General features: G+C 41.4%; 2 protein-coding genes across 4 annotated transcripts; one reads left to right on the plus strand and one right to left on the minus strand.

Moving 5' to 3' along the window:
* The first annotated feature begins 6429 nt into the window (after positions 1 to 6429).
* LOC131233511 (tRNA-splicing endonuclease subunit Sen2-1-like) lies at positions 6430 to 9935 on the plus strand. 3 transcript variants are annotated; one of them, XM_058230248.1, is made up of 4 exons: positions 6430 to 6612; positions 6778 to 6898; positions 8431 to 9179; positions 9633 to 9935. In XM_058230248.1, the coding sequence occupies exons 3-4, from the start codon at positions 8443 to 8445 to the stop codon at positions 9640 to 9642; spliced, it is 747 nt and encodes a 248-aa protein (XP_058086231.1). In that variant the 5' UTR covers positions 6430 to 6612; positions 6778 to 6898; positions 8431 to 8442; the 3' UTR covers positions 9643 to 9935. The 3 variants fall into 3 exon arrangements, with proteins under 3 accessions (XP_058086231.1, XP_058086230.1, XP_058086232.1); XM_058230247.1 differs by lacking the exon at positions 6778 to 6898; XM_058230249.1 differs by lacking the exon at positions 6778 to 6898 and having other exon boundaries at positions 6430 to 6606.
* A 4644-nt stretch (positions 9936 to 14579) lies between these two features.
* On the minus strand, positions 14580 to 17105 carry LOC131232756 (L-type lectin-domain containing receptor kinase S.1). Its single transcript, XM_058229230.1, has one exon. The coding sequence runs from the start codon at positions 16885 to 16887 to the stop codon at positions 14878 to 14880; it is 2010 nt and encodes a 669-aa protein (XP_058085213.1). The 5' UTR covers positions 16888 to 17105; the 3' UTR covers positions 14580 to 14877.
* Positions 17106 to 26873: the final 9768 nt, after the last annotated feature.

Below are 26873 nucleotides of genomic sequence, written 5' to 3' on the forward strand. Positions count from 1 at the left end.
TTGTGAGCTTACCACCGGTTCATGACTTGAGACCCAAGACAACATATTGCTTAGCAAAGCATGCCTTTCCTATCAATTATTGAAATAATTGGGTGGATCCGGGTGTCAGACCTATAAAATCATTAAGTGGGCCACTTTATAAAAAATGATAGACGTCCACTCAAAAACCTTCAAATTCATATGATGGCTCAAGTGATGGATCACTCTTATTTTTTGGGCATCTTACTTTCTTAGTTGGCCCATGAATAAAATCTCAGGACTAGCTTTTTTTCATAAATATTGATTGTAAACAGTCAATCAGCTAGGCATATAAGGGATGGGCCTAACTTTAATGGAATTATCCACATTGATTGTAAACCGTCAATCAGCTTTGCATGCCCTCCATGGTTTATATATGCCATTTAACCAAAGCGAAGCCATTCAAGTCTCTTTTCATCGATAAGTACCCACTTAACTGTTTTGTAACTCAGGTGAACACCGACGTGAATTTAGAGGCTTTAAAGTTTTAGGCAGAATTTACACCATTTCCTATGACAAGGCCCACCTGAATTTTGGATGAGCGTGATGTTCAGGATCAATGCCTAACATGGGATTTCTTGATGGACAGGCTGGATCGCAGCCACATGAAGTCGTCGATCTGGCTCGCCAAATAGCCACGCAAGCGATTTTGTATGTATATCTGGAATTACCTTCTGAGTAAACTTTGTGGGGCCCAACATGATGTATGTATCTTATCCACTCCGTCCATCTGTTTCGTCCTGATCTTTTAGGATATGAGACTTGACTTGAAGTATATCCAAAGCTCAAGTGGACCACACTACATGAAACAGTGGAAATAATGACATTCACCATTAAAACCTGCCTAGTGCCTATGTTTATTTGTCATCCAACCTGCTCGTAAGGTCACTAACAACGAAAATATCAGCTTGATCTAAATTTAAAAAAAAAATACTCCTCAAGAATTTTTTAATAGTGGGCATTCAATCACCACTTTTTCTGTGGCGTGGTCCACTTAAACTATCTATCTGCATGAATTTTAGGCTCAAGGCCTTAAAATGAGCTGGGAAAACGGATGGACAGTGTGGATAAACAGCAGGGTGGTTTCAGGACACCGATCAATCCGCTTCCGGTGCTGGGATGCGGAGGACGCGGATTGCGTCCTACCCCCGCCCGGACAGTAAACCGTCCGGGCAGGGCTCCGTGGGGCACAAAGTGATGTAAGTGTTTTATATACGCCTTTCATCGTTTTTCTCAGATAATTTCAAGATATGAGCCAAAAAATTAGGTAGGTAAAGATCTTAAGTGGACCACAAAGTAGGGATTGAACGTACACCATTAAAAACTTCTTGGAGCTGGAGAAGTTTCGGATCAATCCGTTATTTGTGTTTTCACTTCATCCACGTCTACATGACCTTATGAATATATTGGATGGTAAAAAAACATCACAGTGGCCCTTAGAAAAGTTTTAACGGTGGGTGTCATTATCACTGCAGCTTCCTTTGGTGTGGTCCACTGGAGCTGTGGACGTGCTTCATTTTTTCCGATTATTGCTTAAAATTATCTTCGAAAATAAATGAACGGCATGGATAAAAGATTTACATCAAGGTAGGCCCCACAGATCCCTGCCCTGACGGATTACCGTCCGGGCGGGGGTAGGACGTAATCCGCGTCCGGATGCGAATTGGTTACTACTGTCCCTAACTAGGAAGGAACAGGGATCTGACCGGCCATGGTGATGCATGGGTTTTATCCACACCGTCCATATATTTTACAATATCATTCTAGAGCATCAGCACAAAAATTAGGGATATCCAAGGAGTAGGCGGACCACATTACAGGAAGCAGCAGTGATAACGACATCCACCGTTGAAATTTTTTAGGGCCCACCGTGATGATTAATTTCCATCCAACCTATTCATAAGGTCACGTGAATCTGGATGAAAGGAAAACATAGACATTATCCTAATAAAAAACTTAAGTGGCCCTCGAAAAATTTTCAACGGTAAGTGTTTAATCCCCACTATGTGATCCACTTAAACATTCTAACTAGCTCATTTTTTTTATTCTAAAACCAAATGATATGGAAAAATGGATGGACGGTGTGGATAAACCCATACATCACGGTGGAACCCAGATCCCCTGTCCGTTCCTAGTTAGGGACAACTGGAGTTAGTACCCGACCTGCGTCTGGCGCTGGGAGAGCTTTCCGGGAAATATCCGAAACGTGTTTCCGCGTGTACTCCCTTTCCTGCTTGAATTGCAATTTGAAAGAAAAGCGCGTTTATTACCTTCCATACCCCTCTACAATACTCTCTCTCCTTCTTATATAAACCCCTCCCAATACCCTTTTGCTTTCCCTCATACTCTTATCAATTTCGATCCTCCTCTTTCAACCGTAGTTCTGTAGCAGCGATTACTTTCCAATCTCTAGCAATGTCGATTTTTGGTTCTACTGCTGCTCCAAAATCTTCCGATTTCTCCATAAACGAAGTATGATTTCTGTTCAAATTTCGAATTTCGCTTTTACTTCAAGGGTTTTGATCTTTTTCTGAGAAATTTATCTGTGTCCCTGTAACTAATTTCAATTTGGGGATTTTGCAGGGTCGGGATGCTCCGATTTCTTCAATGAAGAAAACAGAGATTAACGTAAAGGGAACGGATACGATGATGGAGAAGGAGAAGAAAGAGAGCAAGTCACCCCCTGCGCAAGTTAGGAAGCTGAAGCAGAGTCGAATTCGTTTTGCGCCGGAGTTCGATGGGCTGAATTTTTTAGAGACGCTTGTGTCTTATTGATATTGATTGACTAGGTTGTTGAGAATTCTTTAATTTTTTGAAATAGGGATGTGAATTTTAGGTTTTTCATCTTTCATCTCGGTAAATTCTCCATTCATTTATATTTTAATTTCGAATACTTAAATTTTAATTTTTGAGACTCTTCTATTCCATCAATGCATGCATCAGCTGCATAGAAAATCACCACGATAGGATGGTATTAGTTATGCTTTGACACGATGCTTTGAGGATCGGGTCTACGTGCGGATTTCTAACTCGTCCGACTGGACATTGACCATTCGGGCAAGCCCGATTGGGTTTGGCACCACTAGAAACCATGGGCCTCATACTCAGGCCCATGGTTTTGACCCGATCATCTAAAATTAGAGTGGGCGAATCACAGGAAATAGAGACGAAGATGTACACCATTAAAATCTTCCCAGGACTCACTCAAATCTTGGATAAAACAGGTATTTGGTTTTTACTCGATGAACTTACTTGATGAAGGAGTTAATTAAATATCACAGTGGGTCCTAGGAAGATGAAGATTTCAACGGTCGAGGTCTCTATTCCTATGTTTGCCATGCTGTGGCCCTGGCACACATGAGTTTTTGATTTGCATATGATTTTCGTGCTTACCACCTGGAAAGTTCAGAATAAGGTGATGGACGGAACATGTACATATACATCATGGTAGGCTGTGAGGAAATTTATGCTCCACATGCGTGGAGTAAAAGTCAGGCTTATAATAGAACCAACAGGCTCTAAAATTAGCTTTATTCGTTTTTCATGTGGACCACATGATTGGAAATAGTGCACAAATAACAGTCATTCTCTAAACTGTTTATCTTGAAATGACTCATATGAATGAATCATGCATGGGCTTAATTGTTGGATCCCATTCCTAAATTTTGGTGTTTTATCTAATGGTTGGAGTGGATTTCATGTAATCGTCATGGTAGGCCCTAATTTAAGAGTGGACATCTCTCTCACAATTGTTTCCTTTAATGTGGCCCAAATGAATCAGTCTTATTTGATTTTTTGACACTATGCTTAGGAGTTAGATATATAACAGTGAGCGGGTGACATACCTCTCTCAATTATTTGAAAAGTAGAACAATATCTTAAAGCCAACTTGATTTTTATGGGTCCATCATAGCGTGTATGTGAAATCTGCTCTAACCATTAGATGCTTAATGCATATTTAGAATCAAGGAAACAGTTGGGAAAGATACTTCCATCCTTAATTTTTACAGGTCCTATCGTGATTATTATATAAAATCCATTCAGACCCATAAGTTTATTTGGTGGGCCACACCAAGGAAAACAGTTTGGAGGGTGAGCATTAATTGTGGGGTCCATCTAAATCATAGATAGTTATTATATTTTAGAACTAGGCCTAAACCTGCATGACTCACGTGGTGGTTGGGGTGGATTTCACCTATAATTTTATGGTGGGTCCATCCAAGCCATGGCTTGTTCCCTTCTCTCTACCTTCTAAACTTTAATTAGGTACCCATTTTCTCTCTCATCTTCCAATCTCAAAAATCTTCCCATCTCTCTCATCATCTTCCAAGCTCTTATCTTAACCTAACTTCCTCCGATCATGCCTCCAGTGAAATTGATGCCATTGTCGCATTATAGGAAACTTCAAAAGAGGCCCACCTCTCACTCACTCTCTCTCCATCAGAGAAACACTTGGGTCAGGATTGAGCCCAGTGTAAAAATTTCAGGTTGGGCTTAAGCTGGAATATTTTGGGCTATCATGAGCCTGAGCTGAACATGGCGTATCTTGAAGAATGAAGGCCCACTCGAGCCTGTGGAGAAGCATGAGGGCTGGGCTTGGGCAGAGCTTGGCCTAGCCCTAACCTACCCTAACCCCATTTGAGCAGTGTTTCTCCTGAGGATGGCATGCCCACTTATACATAGCGTATGTTCAAAACAAACTGGACCATCTATCTCATGGACCCCATTGTGTGGAAGGACTGATCTTCTTCCCTTTTCTTCCAAAGGCTTTTCTAGTGGTTTCCTCCGTCTTAGAGCTATATAAAGTGAGAGTGAGTCTTTCTTTCTTTATATTTTTTTATTTGCCTTCATTTAAACATTACTTTCGACTAGGGCAAGGGTAGGAATTTCCCTTACCACCATTTCCTTCACTAAGGCCCACCTTAAGTCTTGGATTCTTCTTAATTCTGATCCGAGTATTAAAATGAGCTCAGAAAATAGAAAAATAGGGTGAATTTCTCACAAACATTGGGAAAGTCCTTCCCACTAAGTTCCTGTTAGATTCAAGTTGGGGTCCATCGAGATGTTCCTGAGAAATCTAACCTGCACATCTATCTTTCGAGCTTATCTTGGCCTAGCCCTAACATAAAGTAGTGGCACTAATGAGCCAAGAAATTTGACAGATCGAAAGTTTAAACAGACTAACATAAAGTAGTGGCACTAATGACACCGGCCATTGAAACCTCCACAAGGTTCATCATGATATTTATTTGCCATCTAACATATTTATGAGGTTATAAAGACTGGGATAAACGGAAACACAGATATTAGCTAGATTGATCCAAAACTTCTGTGGCCTAAGAAATTTTTAATGGTTTGCGTTCAATCTCGGCTGCTTTCCCTTGTGTGCTCTACTTTAATTTTGGATCTCCTTTAATTCTGGGGTCACACCCTTAAAATGAGTTGTCAAAACAGATGGACGGCGTGGATAAAAACACATACGCAGCGGTCCCAGGGAGTTCTGACACCACCAAAACAGAAGAGGTTGTTTGGCCGGTGATGCAACACCATCCATCTAGTTGACAAGGCTCTGTGGGCCCCCATGATGTACTTGTTTTATCCACTCTGTCCATCCATTTTCCAGCTCATTTTAAGCAATATCCAAAAATTGACGTAGATCCAAAGTTTAAATGGACCACACCACAGGAAACGGTGAGGATTGAACTCTTACCTTTGAAATCTTCTCGGTGATTTCTCTTCATTCATGGTTATGTGACCCAATCAACAGGTTTGATTGGGCTTACGACCTGAAATGAGCTTCCAAAAAGGATGAACAGTGTGGATAAAACAAATGCATCATGGTGGGGCCTACAAAGCTTTGACACCGGCCGATGTTGGAGTCATCAGCCAAACGCAGAATGTTTTGGCGTATGGAACTTCCGTGGGCCCACCATGATATCTCTGTTACATCCACACCGTCCATCCATTTTTACAGATCATTTTATGGAATGATATTGGAAACGACAGATACAAATCGCAAGTGGACTACACCACAGGAAACAGTGGTAATTGGACACCTACCGTTGAAATATTATTGGGGCCAAAGAAGGCTCGGCTCGGATCAAGTTGATATCTGTGTTTTCCCTTCAGGTGTGTGACCTTATGAACAGGTCAGATGACAAATAAACGTCATGGTGGGCCCTATAAAGGTTTCAACGGTAGTAGTCCAATCCCACTTCTTTCTATGTTGTGGTCCACTTAGGCTTTACATCTACCATATTTTTGGACTCATATCTAAAATTATCAGGAAAAATGGATGGACGGTGTGGATCTAACATATACATCATGTTGGGTCCCCCAAACAAGTTACACACATCAATCCGGCTGTGGAGACAGAAAATAAGTGGGCCAACTGCCAAGATTGAAATACGTATATTTCGAAATCCTATGTATTTCCTATTCTTTTTTGAGTTTTTCTCAGCTGATGACATAAGCGGTGACGTGGAACAGTAAGAGAAGGCGGCACAGGAATTCGGTGTGCCTTCAACACAGACGATCCACACTCTTGGGGCTTTTCTAGTGATTTCCTTCGTCTTGGAGCTCTAGAAAGTGAGGGTGAGTCGCTCTTTCTATCTGTTTGTTTATTTGCCTATGAGAGAATGCTCCTTTTCTATTTTCTTGGTAGCCACTTTTAGAGACAATGTGCTGTAAGCCCAGCAGCATGCATGCTTTCTGTTCGCTGGTTGAAATGTGTTGTAGTTCACTAATGCAGTGTTGCAGACTAGGTGTTCGATTGAATGTACCATAGAGTTTTGGAAGTGGAATTTGTAACAACATTGGGATTCTCGTAGTATTCATATTGATGGCCTGGTTCACTTCCTCATTATGAATTCTAAAGAAGGTGATTAATATATATATATATATATATATATATATATATATATTCGTTTTCCTCCCACATTGGTCTAATATTGCAATTCAATTTGATATTTGCATCCAAACACATCCTAACTTAATTTGTTTTGGATTAAAGAAGGGAATTTGAGGCGTTGGGGGTGTCTTGTTATGCATGTAGTTGCCATGTGAATTTAGCTTCGTTGTATGGCTGTGAATTGGTTTGAGCTTTCTATTTAATCCATGTTGTGATTATATGGATACACAAATAGAAGTAGATGGTAGACTGCTCACTACACATCTGGTTTTGGTATTTTAACAACTTCCATTGGATATGAGGAGAGAAATGCAATTCGTAATTCGTCTTCAAACACCAAATGCAAGTGCCACACAGGTTCCAACGTGTCACACGTCTGAAATTCTGTCAGTTCCTCTGGTGGGCTATGCGTGTATGTTGAATGTTGGCTGTTGGTTGTCCTTAACTGCACATTTCTTGGACATGTGTGCCCCACTCATTGTTTTGCACAATCGATTAACCTCCTCGATACTGCACATGCATGCCATGTTGGCACATACTGGGTACTTATTTTGGTGCTTGCATATGGATTTGCATATAGTATTCCTCTAGGTAGGATCCATTTGGTAAATGATAGGCCACAAATGGCCAGTGTTAGATGTTACTATGATTGTTAGTGCTCTTAACTCTATGAAAACGGGAGAGGAGCTATTGCCAATAAGAGCCCAGAAAAGAAGTCTAGATAGAGTTACATATGCTGTTAGAAAAAAATCCATAAAATCGTGTAGCAGATTCGTCGATGCTAGTGTAGTAGAGTCTAGATAGAGAAAAGTGAGGAAGATTTACATAAACCTAATCACAGGCTCTTGTCAACTCAAAGACAACTATATGAATTGTCAAAAAGAAAAGAAGGGACTAAAAGACTCCACTATATTTCCTAATTGAACACAACCCAATGCCCCTTGTAGAACATTGTTCTTATGCTGTGATTTCTCATTAAATTGTCAAGCATGTACCAAAATTCTGTTAGCACATGTGGATCGCATATGAATGTGTCCGCATGTAGTGAAGAAAAATTATAAAAATTCTCCTATGGGCACGTACAATTGCTGTGGCCATCCAACTTGTCGACCTAAAAGCTGCACTAACCAGACAATAACAATGCTCTAATCAATTGAAACGTACCCAGCTTCAGGCCACAGTCCATCCATGTTGGAGGACATAATTTCTATGGTCCTAATCATTGTGAACATGCCACATGTCTAGTACATGCTGAACGATTACCCATTCTCACCCATACGGTCATATAATTCCTCTTTAGCAGAAGACCTAGTTTCTTTGAATTTTCTTTCAATTTTTATTTGATTTCAAACGATCATGGGACTAATCTTTCTTTAGTAAACCTATTTCCTAATTCATCCAACTCAAATTCAACAATTCTGATTGATCATAAGCATTTGGAGTTGTCTAAGAACTAACCTCCTCTTGTCAATCTCTTATGATTTCTCAATGTCCGACACAAGTTTCCTTTCACGATGGAGTTAACTGGACCAAGGTGGAAGGGAAAATGTTCAGCAGCAATCGCCCTTTCAGATCCCATGTCGAATATAGTCTTACAACTTCAAACTTCTCTTCTACAATCGGAATCAACCGTGATACTCTCGGGGTGCAATGTTATTCTTGAAGCTGGACCAGAACAAGTGGAGCTACTTAATCGTGCATGCTTTGGTCACCCCATTGTCACGGCGGAGAAAGATAAGCAATGGTTTCAGTTGGTTTTTGAGGAATCCTTTTACATGTTCCATGAGCTCAGATGTATTGTGATTTTAGGCGAAGACAAACACCCCAAGAACATAGAAGAGATATGGGAGTACATGAAATCAAAGAGAAAGATTTTCCCTGATTTATACAAGGCTTATTCTCATCTCAGAAGGAAGAATTGGGTGGTCAGGTCAGGATCTCAGTATGGTGTTGATTTTGTTGTTTACCGTCACCACCCAGCCCTTGTACATTCTGAGTATGCGGTGCTTGTACTCTCAGAAGGCGATGATGGAGCAAATGATCGATTGAGGGTATGGTCAGATTTACATTGCTCACTTCGACTCTGTGGTAGTGTTGCCAAGACATTGTTAGTTCTTACCATCAAGAAAAATGGGGAAAGATTGGCCTCTTCCTCGTATTTGGAACAATATAGTATTGAAGAGCGTACGATTGCTAGATGGAGGCCGGAACAATGTCGAGATGATCAAATGGTAGTTAGAACAAGAAATAAGTAAGAACATTTTTCTTCCCATTTTAAGTTGGATTTTCTTAGTAGTAACTGTGTGATTGTCTTACCAGTGAGTTCTACTTCCTCAAATTAATTGATTTGGTAAAAGTACTTTTTCCTTTTGTTTACCCAGTTTTTATAGTTATTTTGGATGAAAGTGTATACCTGTGCAACTTGGACATGAACATGCTTATCCATGTCAGATGTGGGCATGACCTACCCTGGATATGGGCATGTCCACAAGCTATTGGACAGGTGTATCCACCTAGTGGACTCTGCTCTATCTGCGGTTCAAAAGCTATATTGGTTGGTCAATCCTAGCCATCTCTTTTCTTCACCTTTTCCAGCTGAATGGTGATGATCGACCATTTTTGCCTTCTCTAGTCCATATGAAGGCCACCAATTGGCCATCCATTAACATCCAATTTGATAAATTTTTTGTAATCACCATGGTAGGGACCACTAGGTGAATGGTTAAGGACAACCATCAGCTCCGCTGCATGTCAAGTGGGAAGAGGGCACTTACGTAAAAGAATTCCAGTTGTATCCATCCATTCAAATGACAAATGTGGAAGCAGCCACTTGTGTTTTGTTCTTATATAACCGCATATAGATGCTAGCTTTGGGTTTCTAGTTTTGATTTTGGCTTCTGGGTTTAAAGAAATAGTCTGAGAAAACCATTTCCCTTGTTGGATATGTTCTGTTCTAGTTTCTTGTTTTAATGTTATGTTATGAATGTCATTCTATGTTCTTTTTCAACCCTATTTAGGACCATATAACTACATTGTCTTGATCACATGCATGGCACATTGTCAAAGACCGGACATCTCCAAGAAGCTGACTCATGGACCTTGCCATATTTGGCTCTTCTTGTACATTGTAGGCTACACACTTAGCATGTAAAGAATTTTAGAGAAGGCTAGAAGTACGTTAGTATGAAGATCTCTAGAATGTTTTAGAGTTTAAAATTCTAGATAAGATTAAAAGAATAGAGTATAAAGATTTATAGAATGTTCTAGAGTTCTCTAGTGGATTCTTATAGCTGAGAGTTTTAGAATCTTCTTGGTTGCAACCATTGATGCAAAGTAGCCAGTAGAATGTTCTAAGAGTTCTCATCATCCATGCTCTCTTTTATCCTCTCCTCTCCCAAGTAGCTTGGTCACCCTTGGGTTGTTAGCCGACTCATCTACAAAGAGGTTGTGAGTACAACCACACAAAGCTTTGCCCTTTACCGCTTAAAATTCATCAGAATTTCTTATCCAAATTCATCACAAAGTTTAAAAGTCATTAACAGGGACTGGGAAAAGTCATTGGACGGTCCATGGCGTGGCTAATTATGTGTTTTTCGTGGGCCATTTGGACCCGGAGTTCTACCGGATGTTTGGCCTTTGGTCAAACATGATTGTTCCATGTGTGGTATTTTTCTGAATTAAAATGTTCCCCATTTCTTTCTCATTTAAAGCAGGATGGGTGAGTACTAAGTCTTCGGCCTTGATTTTGAACTGGTCTAGCCAGGCTTGCCAGCGAGGGATCATTCAAAAGTTCAGGTTTGGTGGGCCAGCCCTGGCCCATTGATAATCAGACCTACTTTTATGTCCACGGTCTGCATGTACTAGAAGTTTATGTTTTTGAACTAGTGTTGTAAATAGTTTGGAGTGAGTGCCTGCATCACTTCACACGTATGGGCAGCTTCCATCTGAGCCTTTTACTTGATCTAGTCCAATCCACCCACACCACTCATCTACTTTCACTTTTACTATTGGGGCCCATGGTTCAGTGATTGGAAGTGTTGACACGGTGGGACTCACCTTAGATGGTCCACTTGCCAATAATCCTCTCGGTTAAAAGATCTCACCAGCAAAATATTTTCACTTGTATTGATAGACAGGAATCGTTGTATATCTTGCCCGTATGTTGAAAGGTTTTGCAGTACTTCTCCATCTAAATCGAATTTCGGTGCACGGACCGTTCATGGTGGAGCCCACAATATCAACGGTTTGAATAACTGAAGAATGTTCCCCACCCACGTATACGAACTGAAAACCAGAATAGTAATAGATACTATCAGCCAAGATCGTATAGTATCTCCGATGCAGCAGTATAGGAGAGAGAAAGCGGGACCAAATGGCTGTTCTGAAAACGGTGGTGAATCTTCCTCCGTATGCATGGCATGGTAGTACCAAACCGGAGCATAACGTAAAAATTTCACTGAGTAGAAGATGGTAACCGTCCATTTTTTTTTTTTTTACTTTCTAATTTGGACCACTCAAGTCTTTTAATTTTAACCATCCACTTGATAACCAACATTTGAATGGTTAGGATCACATGATTAAAGTGGTTTATGAGATATGTTCCATCCACATTTTGTATGGCCTGGATATACTTGCATGCGTGTTTTTTTTTTTTGCCATGTAAGGAGAATGAGTTGTCACCATTTGGAAAAATGGAGGAGAGCTACCATAAGAGCCTAGCACATTATAGAGATAGTGATAAAATGCATTACTAATGCTCTGCTGACCGAGTGTTCAGTACTGCTTGGATACTATATAATTGTGCGGCGATGATCAGGTTTTTAGTATGCACAAGTGGGGCCCATCCTGCCATCATCCAGTGGATATTATGGGCCCTAGAGTGAAAGCTCCATGGACCAAAAATCTCCCAAGTGGGAAAAAAAAATAAAAATCCCAAGGACCTGTTTGGTAGATGCCTAAAAATAGTTCATCTCATTTTAGTAAATTGTAATTATGTATTGGAGATCATGATTGTTGGTTATCAAGAAATAATATGATCTCTAATGCATAATTAGAGTTCACTAAAATGAGATAACTCAGTTTTACAAGTCCACCAAACAGGCCCTAAATCTCTTAATAGCCACAAAAGAAAGATTGTTAAGAAAGAAAATACAGCAACAGTTCCCATTCAATCAATGAAAGGCTAGATATTCTACATACAGAATCTTTCAATCTTGGAAATTCGGGTGCTGTGGGCCCCACCACATCGCTCTATCAAATTATTTAAATCTTGCCTTTAATGTTTGATTATTTAAATCTTGCCACACCACATTTCGAATTATTTAAATCTTGCCCTCATTTTTTCATATAAACCTAACATTTGAAAGGGATGTTTTGTCATCTATGAAGCTTCAATCAAACACACGATTCTGAGATATCTAGAATTAGACTATGAAAGGAACTCATTTGAATAATTAACGCCTCCACCAATGAAATGGATTGGTATTTAATTTGGGATGTTCTAGCATCACTGTTTGGCAGTGATGGGATCATATGAATGATGAACAAGGATACCAATACACAGGCGTCGGCCCGATAGAGGGCGATTTGACCTCATTTTGGTGGTGACCAATAAGCTTATGCAGAAAACGATTTTCAATCCTTGATGATGAAAGCGCTTTAGTTTGGAAACGGTAGAAACATTTGGGGCCTGTTTGGGAGCTTGGAAAATGAAAGGAGAGAGTGACATTTTCTTTGAAAGTTAATTTCCTTTTTAAGAACTTAATTCTATGAAATTACATTCTTGGAAAATGTGACTTTTAATGGAAAAAAAAAATGTCATTTCTTGGGAAGAATTTTCCAAGCAAATAATTTCCAGAGCTCCCAAACAAGGCCCATGAAGTCCAAAGCTTTTCTTACCCAAGTTATTATTCTCTTCCTTATTTCGTACCTGTTCAATGTTTTAACAGATGGAAAAAAAAGAAAAAAAGAGAGATGTTGTGCGATACACCTTCCATTAGAACTGTCCATCACAGCCACAAGAACTCTTAATTTTCCAATGTTGCTGAGTCAGAAATATAAAGACAAAGGAATGAAGAGATAAATGTAGTTGGATTAGAGATAGAAGAGAGATTAACAACAACAAGTGCTTTGTTGAATTAGAGATAGAAGAGAGATTAACAACAAGTGATTTGTTGAATTAGAGATAGAAGAAAGATGAACAAGAAGGGAAGTACTTTACCTGTTGTTAAAAAATAGAACCAAAAAAAAAAAAAAGCAAAAACAAAAGCTACTTTAGTTGCACTTAGAAATTCACATGGAAGCAGTCGCGACGTTTATTTTTATTTTTTATTTATACAGAGCCATTAGTCAACCAGAGTGGGTGCTTCTAACAATTTCAATATAAATATATATAGTCTCGGGCAAAATAGTCGTAGATGAGAAAATTATGCAACTAGCTGCGCGTGGGACCACTGTGGTATGCATCATTCTTATGATGGATCTGGATTGGTCAGATTCCACACATACACCATGGTGGGCCCAAGACACAGATACTTGCACATTTTCTTCACCCACAACTTGTTGCAGGTCGGCTGCATCATCATTGTCATCATCTACACCTTATCCCAACTAATTGGGGCTGGCTACACAATAATTTGTTAGGGTATGTTTGGATGTGATACTGAACTGAATTGTAATTATACTCTAATAAATAGGAAAATGACCAAATTAAATTACATTCAAGTTGGACTTGAAAGGAATGACAAAGCAATTTCCGGGTCACTTGTTAGATACAAATGCAACTGAAGATAAATTGCATTTTTTTGAAAGATACTGAATATATATATATATATATATATATATATATGACATGGTTCTGTGTATTTAAGGTTTCTCAGATATTTATCATTTTGAGAAGCATTTTAGAAAAATAATGATTGAAGTAATTAAGGGTGCATTTGGTTGCACCAAGTATCATGAAACTTTGTGATTAATCAGTCTGATATGGTGTAAGATTTCAGGATGTTTAATGAAATCTGGTGCAACCAAACACACCCTAAGTACATATGTTTCTCATGGGAAACTTCTTGTTTTAACTTATTTCTAGGAATGATGAATGCATAGCAGTTATTTGAAATACATATCTGTGCAAATGAAACACACGGTTAGACAATCCAAACTGTGAATCTGATGGGCCCCGTTGTATATGGAAAATTCCCAAAAATCTCTGGATTTAAGAGTTCCAAATCCATCAGTCCATAGCCTAGAAAGAGATGGTTAAGAAAGGGGGAAAAAGCGGAATCAGTCTAGGAAAACGGCCAAAGACGGGATGGCTAAGATCTTCCAAGCTGAAAGAGTTTTTAGTCATCCCCTCGATACTGTGGGTCAGACCATATCAATTGCAATAGACCAAAAGAACCACTTCTACTAACCTTCACTAGGACCATCATTCACATTTCAATGCAGACTAAGATTCCTCTTTGTTCACAAGGTAATGCTAGCCTCACCATCCTTGAATGGGCAGTACCCCAAAAGCACTTGGCTTACAATGACCAAAAGCTGCTCAATCGGTAACTAGGATGATTAGACCAGTGCGACTTTTGGGGTAGATCCCATCAACACTGCCACCCAGCAGATGAATGGTTCAGATCTCGCACATACAATCAACATGTACAAAACAGAGTGCTTGATGTTGGGTAATACAAATTAGAGGGAAATGTTCTCTCCTGCTTGGTTCAAATCAACAAGAAGAAACTAATGTTTGAGAAAAAAAAAAAAAAACAGAATAGAATTTTGGTGGCAATGACATAAATACACGCTTCAATTCACTCTCAAAAAATTGCAACGGAAATGACAATATCAACAACAATTTACCACACAATGCTGATGGGATCCACTGATCATGCAGCCCACTAGCTGGTTCTTACACATCATCCACCGTTGACAGAGGCTGTGATTAAGCAACCACATCATGCAGGTGGCCTGGCCTCCTCACCTGCCAACAGCATTTCCACAACCTCCTTCATGGTGGGCCGGTGCTCTGGTTCGGGATGGCAGCACGCTAGCCCCAGCTTCAACACTGTCTCCATGTCGTCAGCCCTGTACTCCCCAGCAATTCGTGCATCCGCTGCATCCAAAACCCGTCCCAATTCATACAAGTCACGCACCCAATCGATAAGCAACAGGTCGTCATCTGACACCGTTTCAATTGGCCTCCGCCCAGATGCCACCTCCAGCATCACCACTCCAAAACTGTATACATCGGTTGCAGCGGTTGGTGCAGCCGTGTGTGCAAGCTCAGGCGCCAAGTACCCAAGCGTGCCGACAATCCGTGTGGTGGAAGGCACTTGCCCATGCTGGTATAACTTAGCGAGCCCGAAATCCCCCAACCGGCCGCGCATATCGGCATCCAACAAGACATTGCTAGACTTGATATCACGGTGGAGGACCACCTGGTCCCACCCATGGTGCAGATAGAGAAGCCCCTCAGCAACGTCAGCTAGGACGCGGCGGCGGCCTGCCCATCCCAAGAGCTGCTCTGGCTTATCAAATATCCATTTGTTGAGGCTGCCATTGGGCATGTATTCATACACCAGCATCAGCTCATTTCCCCTCCGACACCACCCACGCATCTGCACCAGATTCTTGTGCTGCAGCCTCCCCATGCTTGAAATCTCAGCCATGAATTCTCTCACTCCTTGCTTGGAGTCGTGGGCCACGCACTTCACCGCGACAATGCTGTTGCTGTTGTTTGCCACCAAGACACCTCTGTACACCTTCCCAAAGCCTCCGAATCCCAGCAGCTGCTCTTTACAGAATCCCTGTGTTGCAGTCCACAGCTCTTCGTAGGTGAATCGATGCGGCCAGTACTCCAGCTCCCAGTCTTCTATCACATCTTCTTGATTCTCCTTCTCTCTCTTCTTCCGCCGCCAATACCAGTAACATCCAAGGACACTGATTGCTGCAGCAACAACCGACGCGCATGTTACTCCGGCTATTAACCCAGTGGAAGGTGAAGAAGATGATGACGGCGGCAAGAACACCGGAAGATTCGAGGTGTTCAATTCTCTCGCAGGCTGTCCGGTGTCACTCAGGCTCCAGGCTAAGATCCTCTGCACCTCGACCCATGTGACCTTGGATGCTGAGAACCCGACATACATCTCCTCCGAGATGTAATTGGCGATTTCCGGGTCCTGGAAGTTGATCAACGGCCTAGATGACTTCGACACACCTGCTGGGGCGAGCGTGATGTTGATTGTTGGGCCTGCCCCATCAAAATCGATCCAGGCATGTATGTTCTGGCCTGATCTCATGTCAATTGGCCGGGATTCGTTGGATGAGAGGTCGTAGTATTCAGCAGTCTCGAAGTAGGTGGAGACGATGCTGTTGAGGTCGATGCCGACGTGGTTACCATCTGGGTCGTTGAATTCGGGGTTGAGGCCGGTGTCGAACTCAATGGCGAGGAGAGGGGCGATGGTGGGGCTGGCGGTGGGAGTGGGGAAGAGGCCGAAGCGCTGGCCAGGGATGGCGCCATCGGGGAATTCGGAATTTGAGAGGACGAATGCGATGCCGAAGCCAGGGCTGCTCTGGATATCAGGGAGGATAGAGAATATGAAGGAGGTGGAGAAGGATGAGATGGTGGTGGTGTTGGCGGTGCTGTTGCTTTTCATGCGGAGGCGAGTCGGGTAGAAGAGCCGTCCCATGGACAGGGGATCCGAGTCGTTGGTCAATCGAACGACGGGTGGGTCGATCCTTGCGCCGAGGATCGTGTCCACATTGGAGGTAGAATTGAAGGAATTGAAGAGGAAATCTACGGCTGAGGATGATGGTATGATGGTGGTGGTGGTGATGATGATGATGATGATGATGAACGGGCATGTAGTGAAATGGAATATTGGATTGGAGTTGCTGTGTTTTCTGGATAGAAATGGCTTATCTGGGATGAAACCCAGATCAGATCTTTTCCTGATTGGACCCATCTTGGACGGTGTGAGTTCATCCACAGAGGCGCAATACAAAACTCATGGAGTTGAAGAAACCCATATTATCTAAAGAGAGGAAAATACAAAAAGAAGATGAAATCTTCCCATCTGATCACAGCATGGAAGGGCTGGAGCAGAGGTTTACCGAAGGTTTAGCCGCCGCGTCCAGGTTTGGAGACTTTTCTTCCTGTTTTTTACTTCAGTCGGGACGGTAATGATCGAGGGACGCCCCTTTTCTACGAGTAGTTAGCAGCCGATGCGAGAAAAAGCTGTGGGACCCACACTGAGCTGTCTGCGCCGGAAGCGGATTGCCGGTGTACCACCCACTCCCGACCTGGCTGGTGTGTTGACGTCGCCACGTTCTGTCGCTCCCGTAATAAGGTATGACTTATATCCAAATAAAACAGATCCAAATTTCAAGTAGATCACACTGAAAAAATCATAGGATAAAGAACTCCAATAATTGAAAACTTTTATACGGTTACCTGAGTTTTGGATCAATATAATATTTATTTTTCTTCATCATATATAAATGTGTGACTTCATTAATAGATTGGATGGAAAATACACGGTAAGCTCTATGAATATTTTAATGGTGAGAATCATTACCCTTGAACTTTGGATATGGCTCATTTTTAGGTTCATATTAGGAAATAATCTTAAGAAATGGATAAAAGTTGTTAATGTAATAAATAAGTGGCATGTAACTTTGATATCCTTTGAACTGAGTCATTAATGCGCTCTTCTTTGTCACACAAGCGCACCGGCTAGTTGGTGGTGTGTGATACGTGTCGCACACAAGTTCTCATGTTCCTCCAACTTTGAGTTGTCCAGACAGTTCAAAAAATATGAAAGTTACATGGCCTCACAATGATGTATTTATCATATCCACAATGTTTATTTATTTGGTGAGATAGGCCACACCACAAATAGTGGTGGTATAATGATTCTTATGGGTAAAATATTTGTGGGGCTTACATAATATTTATGTTGCATCCAATTTTTTCATGAGATCACGTAAACTTAGATGAAGAGGAAAAACAAATATTATATTGATCTAAAACTTATGTAACCCCCAAAAGGGCTTCAATGTTAGACATTCAAGTGGTGTGCTGCCACACACTGCAATCCGCCTAAATATATTCGTACATCCATTTTGCAAGCATGTTAGGACATGAGCTAGAAGAAGGATGCAGATTAGGAGAGACCATGGCCGTACATAAGATTTTGAGGCTCTTACTATGGGGGCCTACCTTGATGTATATAGTTTGTATCCTTCCTGTCCATCCATTTTTCTATATCATTTTAGGGCATTATATAAAAAATGAAGCAAATTTATTTATTAGGTGAATCATATCATAGGAAACAGTGGTAATTGACCATTAATGAGCCATGAAAGTTTTGAATCAAGCTGTTGTTTGTTTTTTCCCCTTCATGATATATGCTCACGTGACCTTATCAACAGATTAAGATGGCAAATAAACACTGTTTCCTAAAGAATGGTCCACCTGATAATTAGATATTTTTCAATTTTGAGATTAAGCCTTAAAATATATGGAAAAACAGATGAATGGAGTGGATACATAATACATACATCATCTTAGTTGAGGCCATGATACTCTATCCACAAATATGCTAATAATGCAAAACTTAAGTGGGTCACACTAAAAGGAGAGAAATGCCTACCGTTGAAACCTTCTAGTAAAAAGAAACAAAAAAAAAAAAAAGAAAAAAAAGCAGCGGACTCAAAACTCAAGTGGACCACTCTATAAGAAATGGTGGGGATATAATGCCCACCTTCCAATTATTTATGGGGCAACAAAAGTTTTGGATGAGGCTAGTATTTGTGTTTTTGGTTAATCCCTATATATATATATATATATATATATATATAGATATAGAGCGGAACGCTTACCTCGAACGAGTTCGCACCCACTATCTATGAACTTTTTTGAGAACTCATCATATTCTCGAAAATCTGAACGGTCCACGTGAAGCAGAACCTCATAAAACCTCCTGGTACCAATTTTTACTTTGAACCAAAACTTCGGTGGGCCATAAAAATGCAAACAATTTCTTCCCTTGGTTTGAATTTCTCTTTGCTATGGCCCACTAGAATCTGAGATCAGGGTGAAAGTTCAGCCCCTAAGGTTTCATGGGATTCCGCATCTTATGGACCGTTCGGATTCGACACCCATGACACGTGTGCAAAGGTGCACACGTGCGTAGGTGCGTAGGTGAGCATCTCTCTCTCTCTCTCTCTCTCTCTCTCTCTCTCTCTCTCTCTCTCTCTCTATATATATATATATATATATATATATATATATATATAATGAACGCTTTGGATGGCATATAAACATCTTGGTGGACCCAAGATTATTTCAAAGGTGGGCATTTCCATCTCCACCACATTTTTTAATTCATGTCTTAACATGCGCTGGAGAAACTGGTGTTCTCATGGAAATTTTAGCAGGCCCCACATATCTTCCAACCACAAGAACATCCTACGGGCCAGGCAACTTGCATCCCTAGCTTAGGACGTGGGAAGGTAGGCTGTTAGAAATGGGCCCGGCCTTTTTAAATGATGGACCGAGACTCATTTATCTTTTTTGTGATTAAATGCCTCAATCTGCCGTGATTCATGGTCCAGCGTGTATCTCCACCCACTGTGGCCCACATTTTAAGATGGAATGATTAATTGAACAGTCCATATATATTATCATTACTATCATAAACAATTATATCCGGTGATCATGCTTCAGTGATGATCTTAACCTTTGATTTGAATGGGAGACATTGACATTTTCTTTCTATAGTTGTAACTTCATCTGCGGATAGTGAGGGTCACTATCATTCGTAGAACATTTCTTGTGGTGGTCCACATAGCATAGAGTTCATGGAGGTTCATATCATCGGACCACTCAACTTGTGGGCCCAGTGAACGGTCACACACCATGGATCCACATAGCATCATAGACAAAACGAACTCTTCATAATAGTCCGACGGGCCCCATTTGGATGGTTAGATTTGAGTTACTTGTGTGCGATCCGTAGGATGGGTTTTGATGCGAATTGTGGGGCTATTGTAGATTGCTTATGTAATAAAGATCAGATAGACCAGAGGATCCTGACCTCTGATAAATGTTTTCTTTTGTCAAATTTGGACCGTTTATTATCTTTGTTATTTTATGGTCCATTTGATGTCCACCAATCGATCTGGTGTGATTGTATCTGGGGTTATGTTCCATCATCCATGCATCCCACCGGTTTAGATATGATGTATACGCACGTGCAGTAGGGGTGACAAATGGGTATTTTAGTCTTTAGCCTTTGAATATGAATCATAATCCACGATAATTCTCAATTTTTGAGGTGGAAAGACGAAAAATATTCAACCTTCAGATAATTTGGATTATTCTCAACGTTTAGATAATTTGAGTCTTTTACTTTGAACATGAACGGCCATCATGGGTCATTATAACCTTTGTATAGTCAAAGAGTTGAAATATTTAATGTCAAGACTTTTCTATACAATCAATGAATTAAAATATTCAATGGAAAAACTTTTCTGGCATCTCCCAACCAATATATATATATATATATATATATATATATATATATATATATATATATATATGGAAAAGGTTCTATGCGAGCCCATGGGAACTTCCCATGAGGTCGAGCTATGTGGGCCCCACCATGATGTATGTTGAACATCAACCTTGTGCATTTGATGGGTCTCCTTTAAATTATGGGATATCCTAAAAATCAGCCGTACATGGAAGTCAGGTGGGCCATACCATCTAAAATCATGCGAAGACATGCCTAAAACATATAAAAGAACTTAGTGGGGCCCACCTGAAATTTGGATGTGTCTGAAACTTCGTTTGACCCCTCATCCAAGTGGGACACACATAATGGATGGGCTAGATTTGTGAACCACAACTCGGTGGGCCCAACAAATGATTATAAATGTTTTAATGGAGGATAACCCCTCTCAACTTTTGTATGTGGTGTGGCCCACACAAGTAATGGATTGACTTGATTTTTAAGCCCTAGGCCCACCATGGAATGGTGCATTTGACTGATGGGGTTGATGTTCGACATACATCATGGTGGGGCCCACATAGCTCGACCTCATGGGAAGTTCTTGCGAGCTCGATCGCACATAACCTTTTTCATATACATAGAGAGAGAGAGCTTTATTGGGCACCATTTCTCTTGAAAACTTTTTGAGAAGTCATTTTCAGTTATATAAATCCAAAATCTGAATTGTCCATGTCACGCCCCAGACTCGGTAACCGGACTCATAAGGAACCTGATGGCCGGTTCTGGTCGCAACAGCCTCTGTAGTACCCCATTCTCGGCTCCTAAGGTGGGTTCCGATCCTAGGATCCTACAAGGAGGATTTTTATAACAGTATAATTATTTTCAATACAAGCATACCTAAGATCATAGCAAGTACATCTGAGAATAACAAAGACACACATCGCAAAATCCACTAAAAATTTAAACTTTTACATCTTCCATAAGGTCCAAAAGGACATACATGAGAATAAAAGGAAAAGAGAGAGAAATCAGCAACACTGGTGCATAAGCTACGGTGCCTACCTAGAGTCTCCTGCACGCATCAATCGTGCATAAGCTTATAGAAGCTTAGAGGGTGGTGTAAGTGTGTGACAATGGTGAACAGAAGAATAGTAGGAGGTATAAGGAGAGAAGCATGATCAATGAGTATATCACTAGCCTTACCAAGGCTTACCATGAACGCGATGCAATGAGTAATGGGTGATACCAAGGCTATGCATGAAGGGGGCTTGTACAGCCAATGCTAATGCGATGTAAGTAATGTCAGTGCTTATATCCAAACCATAAGTCAAGTACATTTTCAATCATAAGGAAATCACCGGGGTCCTTTACACTGCTAAATGACTGCCACTCTGCAGACTCCGCACAGTCAAACGAGCGTAAGAGACCTCACTACATGCCTGTGGACAACCAATCACTAACAAGGCCTGAAGGTAGCAAACCCATTTACGAGCTGGTCAGACTCAGCCTAGCAATGCCTCCTCACACCAGGCAGGTAAGGCCACACCCCTATCCAACCGACTACACGACAGTGAGAGTCGCGGCCTAACGGTATAAGACCCTTGTGCGCTCATGTATTCCACCTGATTACGGCATTGGAGTAGATCCTTGATACCATAGAAGTTTTGGAAATTTCACCTATGGGCATCCTATGCACCCGGTATGCTCAACTAATATTTTCGGTGTCCAGACATACGGCATCCACGAATACCCCTGTGGAGGTAAGGCCCTAATGAAGTAAGGGCGGATATCCATAAGCTATGCAATGCCAGATGCATGAATTACACAATCACCCATGCATCAATCCCAAGCATCCATCTCTTGGGGAGATACCAATATGTCCTACACAATGGCACAACCATGGCCAATCACACCTCAACCAAGCATGCATATGATGCGTATGGGAGTGGGCCATGAAGATGAATAGGGGTGCCAATGAGGTGAAGATGAACTCTCTACCTAACCATGAAGGGTCTAGGTACTTAACCAATTCCTCATAAGAAATACAACCTCTAGTGGGGGCCCATATATCTGGGGTAGCCTACGAGACTAAGGAGAACAATGGTATGGGCCTAAATAGATGAAACGGGCCTAGCAAGGGTCTATGGTGGACCTTTAACCACCCATAGGAGCCCATAGGCCTACCTTAGGGCCACCAATGTGGACATCCAACCACGATTAGTCCCCAAGAGGTAGCCCATCTTTAATTGATCATGGATCAAGGCTCAAGGACCATGCAACATCAGAAATAAAAAACGGGCAGCCATAGTCATATCACAAACACTCATGTTGGGCTTGAGCAAGGGCGGCCCAAGGCCTATCCAGAACATGGGTCCAAGGGAAACACACATAGCCCAACTCATAATTACCATTATGGGCCCATAGGTGAAAGGTTAGGGCTCAACATAAAGGCCATTAATCCCATATATTGTGGTGGCCTAGTGGGCAGCCCATTGCTCAAACCACATGGGCAAATGTCATGCTCTTAGTCAAGTGAGTTGGGCTTACAACCCGGCCCAAGTATAAAGTTGATTTGGTGGGCAACCAAGGGCCCATCTACTTGTGTAATCCAGCCCAGTAACCCAACACAATAGTATGGTAAAATGGCCCAAGAGTTCAATGGGCCTATCTGGAAAGTTCCAACTCAATTGGGCCTAATGAGTTCAACAACTAGCTACATTCGTGGACCCAAATAAATTCAACTGTGGTGGGCCTCAAAAGTACATTTATTAAGTCCAACATTTAAGGAACCAAATGTATAAATTATTCTCTCTAAGATCTTCACAATGTGGTGGGCCTCACTCCTCAAAATTTCAGCCCAAAGGCCAAGCATAATTATAACATGTTGCTGTCCTAAATTTGGGCACTCCATTGGAGTGGGTCCAAGGCCTCTAAAACTCTGAAAATTGAGGGCCAAGGTCCCTCATCATGCATACAATGAGAGGTAACCCAAAAAGGTTGCCTACCATCAGAGGAAATATTTTTGAATTATGGTTTTATCAAGGCATATTGCTGGACTGCACAGCAGAAAATCTGGCAATCCAACTGTCTTAGCCCATTCTTTTGGATGCCCAAATGAGGTCCGTTGGAGCTAAAATTTTACAGAGTGATACTACCATAGGTGGACCACACCCCCACAAAATCTCAGAATTTTTGGATATCTATAAATATTTTAATTCATTTAAGAAATCAATTTGTCCTGAAAATCGGACTGATCCGGACACCATGTTGTAATGAGCCGGTCCAGCCATCACTATGGTGTGTACAGGTGTCCATTGGCCTCAAAATTTTGTAGGTGGGTCCCACCATGGGTGGTCCACCTTTCTGTAAATTTTTATAATTTTTACACAGCCAAAACTATTTTAATAAATTTTGGAATTCTAACCTGTCCCGGGTGGATTGCTGCTGGAACAGTGCAGAAAATCCAGACTGTCCACCTCACTTGGACTACACCTTTGGGACCCCTATGAATGTCAGATGGGGCTGAAATTTGAAAGACATCAAGATGAGATTCCCACCTTTTAAAAAAGTATATTTGGTGGTTATGAATAGTCCCCCAAACAGTCCCAAAATCTGGTCCAAAATCAACCAGAAACTGTCCAGGAAATTTTGGACAGCAGCATGTACTTGGATAAAATTAATTATATAAGTTAAATAAAAGAGAAAATACTCCAAGAACTAGATGCTATGGCCCTCCCTAGTGGGCCCCACAAATGTCCAAAACAAATTCCAAGGTTACCACACTTGCATGCATCAATAAAGGTCAGTAAATGGGACACCCAACCATAGTGTAGGTGGGTATGGATGTCCCACCCTAGCTGGACTTTTCTGGACTATCCAGGCCCACCAAGTGGACCACACACATCATCAGCAATCATAGAAAAGGTAGAAGAAGAGAAATAAAAACATTCCGGCAATTGGGAGAAGGCTCCGTCATTATTAAGCCTTCCCTAACACAATCACACCCATACATTGCATTTCCATCTATATTTCACCATGGATCTTCATCATGCATGATCTACACTTGAGATGAATGGATGAAATACCATCCCAACCATGATGCAAGGGTCTAGATGACCCATCAAGTTATGGAATGTGGAGAACCCTCCATGATGGGGTCCATCAAGAAGAAACCCCATACATGGGACATGCATGCATAAGATGGACCATTTGGTCACATCCAAGGAATTGTGTAAGATTTCCACCATTAATTGGTGGATCTTACACTTTCTAAATGAAAGAAGAAGAAGATCTACACTATGGAAAGGATATTGCATGGAATAAAGAAGCACCCACTTAAATATCTTCACCAAAACTTGGATCACCAAGCTCCAAACGCTCCAAGGAACCAAGATAGATGGATGAAATGAGTTTTCAATGGATGGATTAAGAGGAAAAAGGAGGAGAAGGGGCTGGAGAATTTGAGAATTTTTGGAGGAATGTTACTAGGAAAGAAGAGAAGAGAGAGAGAAATGAGAGGAAAAGAGAGAAAAATCTCTTTTAAGCTAAGTAATCATGAGTTTCTTACCTTGAATAGAGAAGAGAAATCATGACAATAAGGAGTTAGAAACAATGTTGTAGGGTTAGTAGACTTTTTAGGTTAGTATGTGGTGTTTTAGAGATGGGTGGTGTACGGATAGGGCCTAGGTAGTGTGTGTGTAGTGTGTGTTAGAAATAGTTCCAAGAGATGGGACCTACCTAGAAATTCGTGCATACCACTCCTAGGTAGACCACATGATCATGATCAAGGGCTTAGAAAATGAAATGCACCCAACTTACGATCTACACATCGGATGGACGCACAAGACGCGTCGTTGGAATCGCGGCGACGATGCGGTCACAATGGCATAGGTCTCAACTCGATCCGAGTCGGGTCTTCACGACTGGGCTCACAGATGACTGCAAACACTATCCAAGGGTCACGGGTCGCCGGGATTCGACTGGTAGGACCACGGGATCAAGATGGACGGAATGTATACTCACACACACACATGCACACATGCAAACTCGGGTCGGGTCTCACAGTCCACTTGAGGGAGCATCCCACGAAACTTAATTTATATGTTCAACTTTTACCTTGCTTCAAAACTTTAGTGGGCCATAGCAAAAGAAAATAGTTTTCTCTCTTGATTTACCTCTCTCTTTCATCGTGGTCCACCAGAGTTTTGGATCAGAGTAAAAGTTGAGCCTAAACGGTTTCATTGGATGCCGCGTCAGGTGAATAGTTTAAATTTTGGGCTGATATCAACAAAAATGAGTTCTAATCTAATGCGTAACTAGTGAGAACAACCGCGCCACTATAGAGGAATGTTTTCCAGCAAGACTTGAATTTTTCTGACAATGGCCCAGGCTAGGCGCATAAGGATCCAACGGCTGGCTGCTACATTGAAATCTAGGCCGAAGGCCAGTCCTGTCAGTCGATCACGGATTGAGTGGTGACCATAAAATGAGGTAGCTCGGTGGTGTTAACCAGTGGTGGGATTTGATTGAGCTATCAGAGATGGACTAGATCAAGTACATATTGAACCTACCAACTGTAAAACATGCATTGTATGGCTTAATCTATGAGAATAGCATATGGCCCAATAAAATCCCCCCACTTTAATTTCAACACCAATGAGCTACCTCATGTTGGGCACCACCTTATCATCGACCTTTTATTGGTTAGTATTTACAAGTGGGACTCATGGATGGGTAATCACCATACTATTGATATGGTGGGCCCCATGTTGATAGAGCATCACATATGAAACCATTCTGATCTCTGCAGAAAGAATGTGGAAGGCTGGGATGGATACCATCTTCCAAAATAGAATATTCTCTGGGAGCCCCATCATTGATTGGGACCATTAGCTGAATGGTCGGGATCGCCTATCCATCATTCGAGGGTATTTTCCCTTGTCCTTGCCACATATTGGGCGGTTCCGAAGTTTAATTTGGACCTTGTTGTGGTTTCTCTTCTCAACCGTCCATCCCGTAGCATACGTCCTGATTTTTGGACAAAAGCATCTAAGCGGTGGGGCAATCATGATGACCGGCTTGGATTTTTTTTTTTTTAAAGGGCCAACGATTTCTCACGTGTTAAGGAAGAGCACAATGAGTAGATGCACGTGGCGGGGCTCCAGAGCCGGTAGCACTGGACCGTGGCAGGTTCATCTTTCCAAGCTACACGTGTGTTGGTTTGACGGACCACCTGCTTGGTGGACCCTGTAATGGATGTCTCATACATTAAAATACGATCTATCAGACTAACGTATCCGTTAGTTCACCATCGTCCGGTAATCGGATGGCTAAATATAGTATGGTGTACGTGAATTTCTGGAAAAAAAAAAAAGAAAAAAAAGAAAAAAAAAAAAGATCATCCACACCATTAGAAACTAGATGGACGGTCCCAA

Source organism: Magnolia sinica, chromosome 18 (genome assembly GCF_029962835.1).
Source record: "Magnolia sinica isolate HGM2019 chromosome 18, MsV1, whole genome shotgun sequence".
Taxonomy (NCBI): Eukaryota; Viridiplantae; Streptophyta; class Magnoliopsida; order Magnoliales; family Magnoliaceae; genus Magnolia; species Magnolia sinica.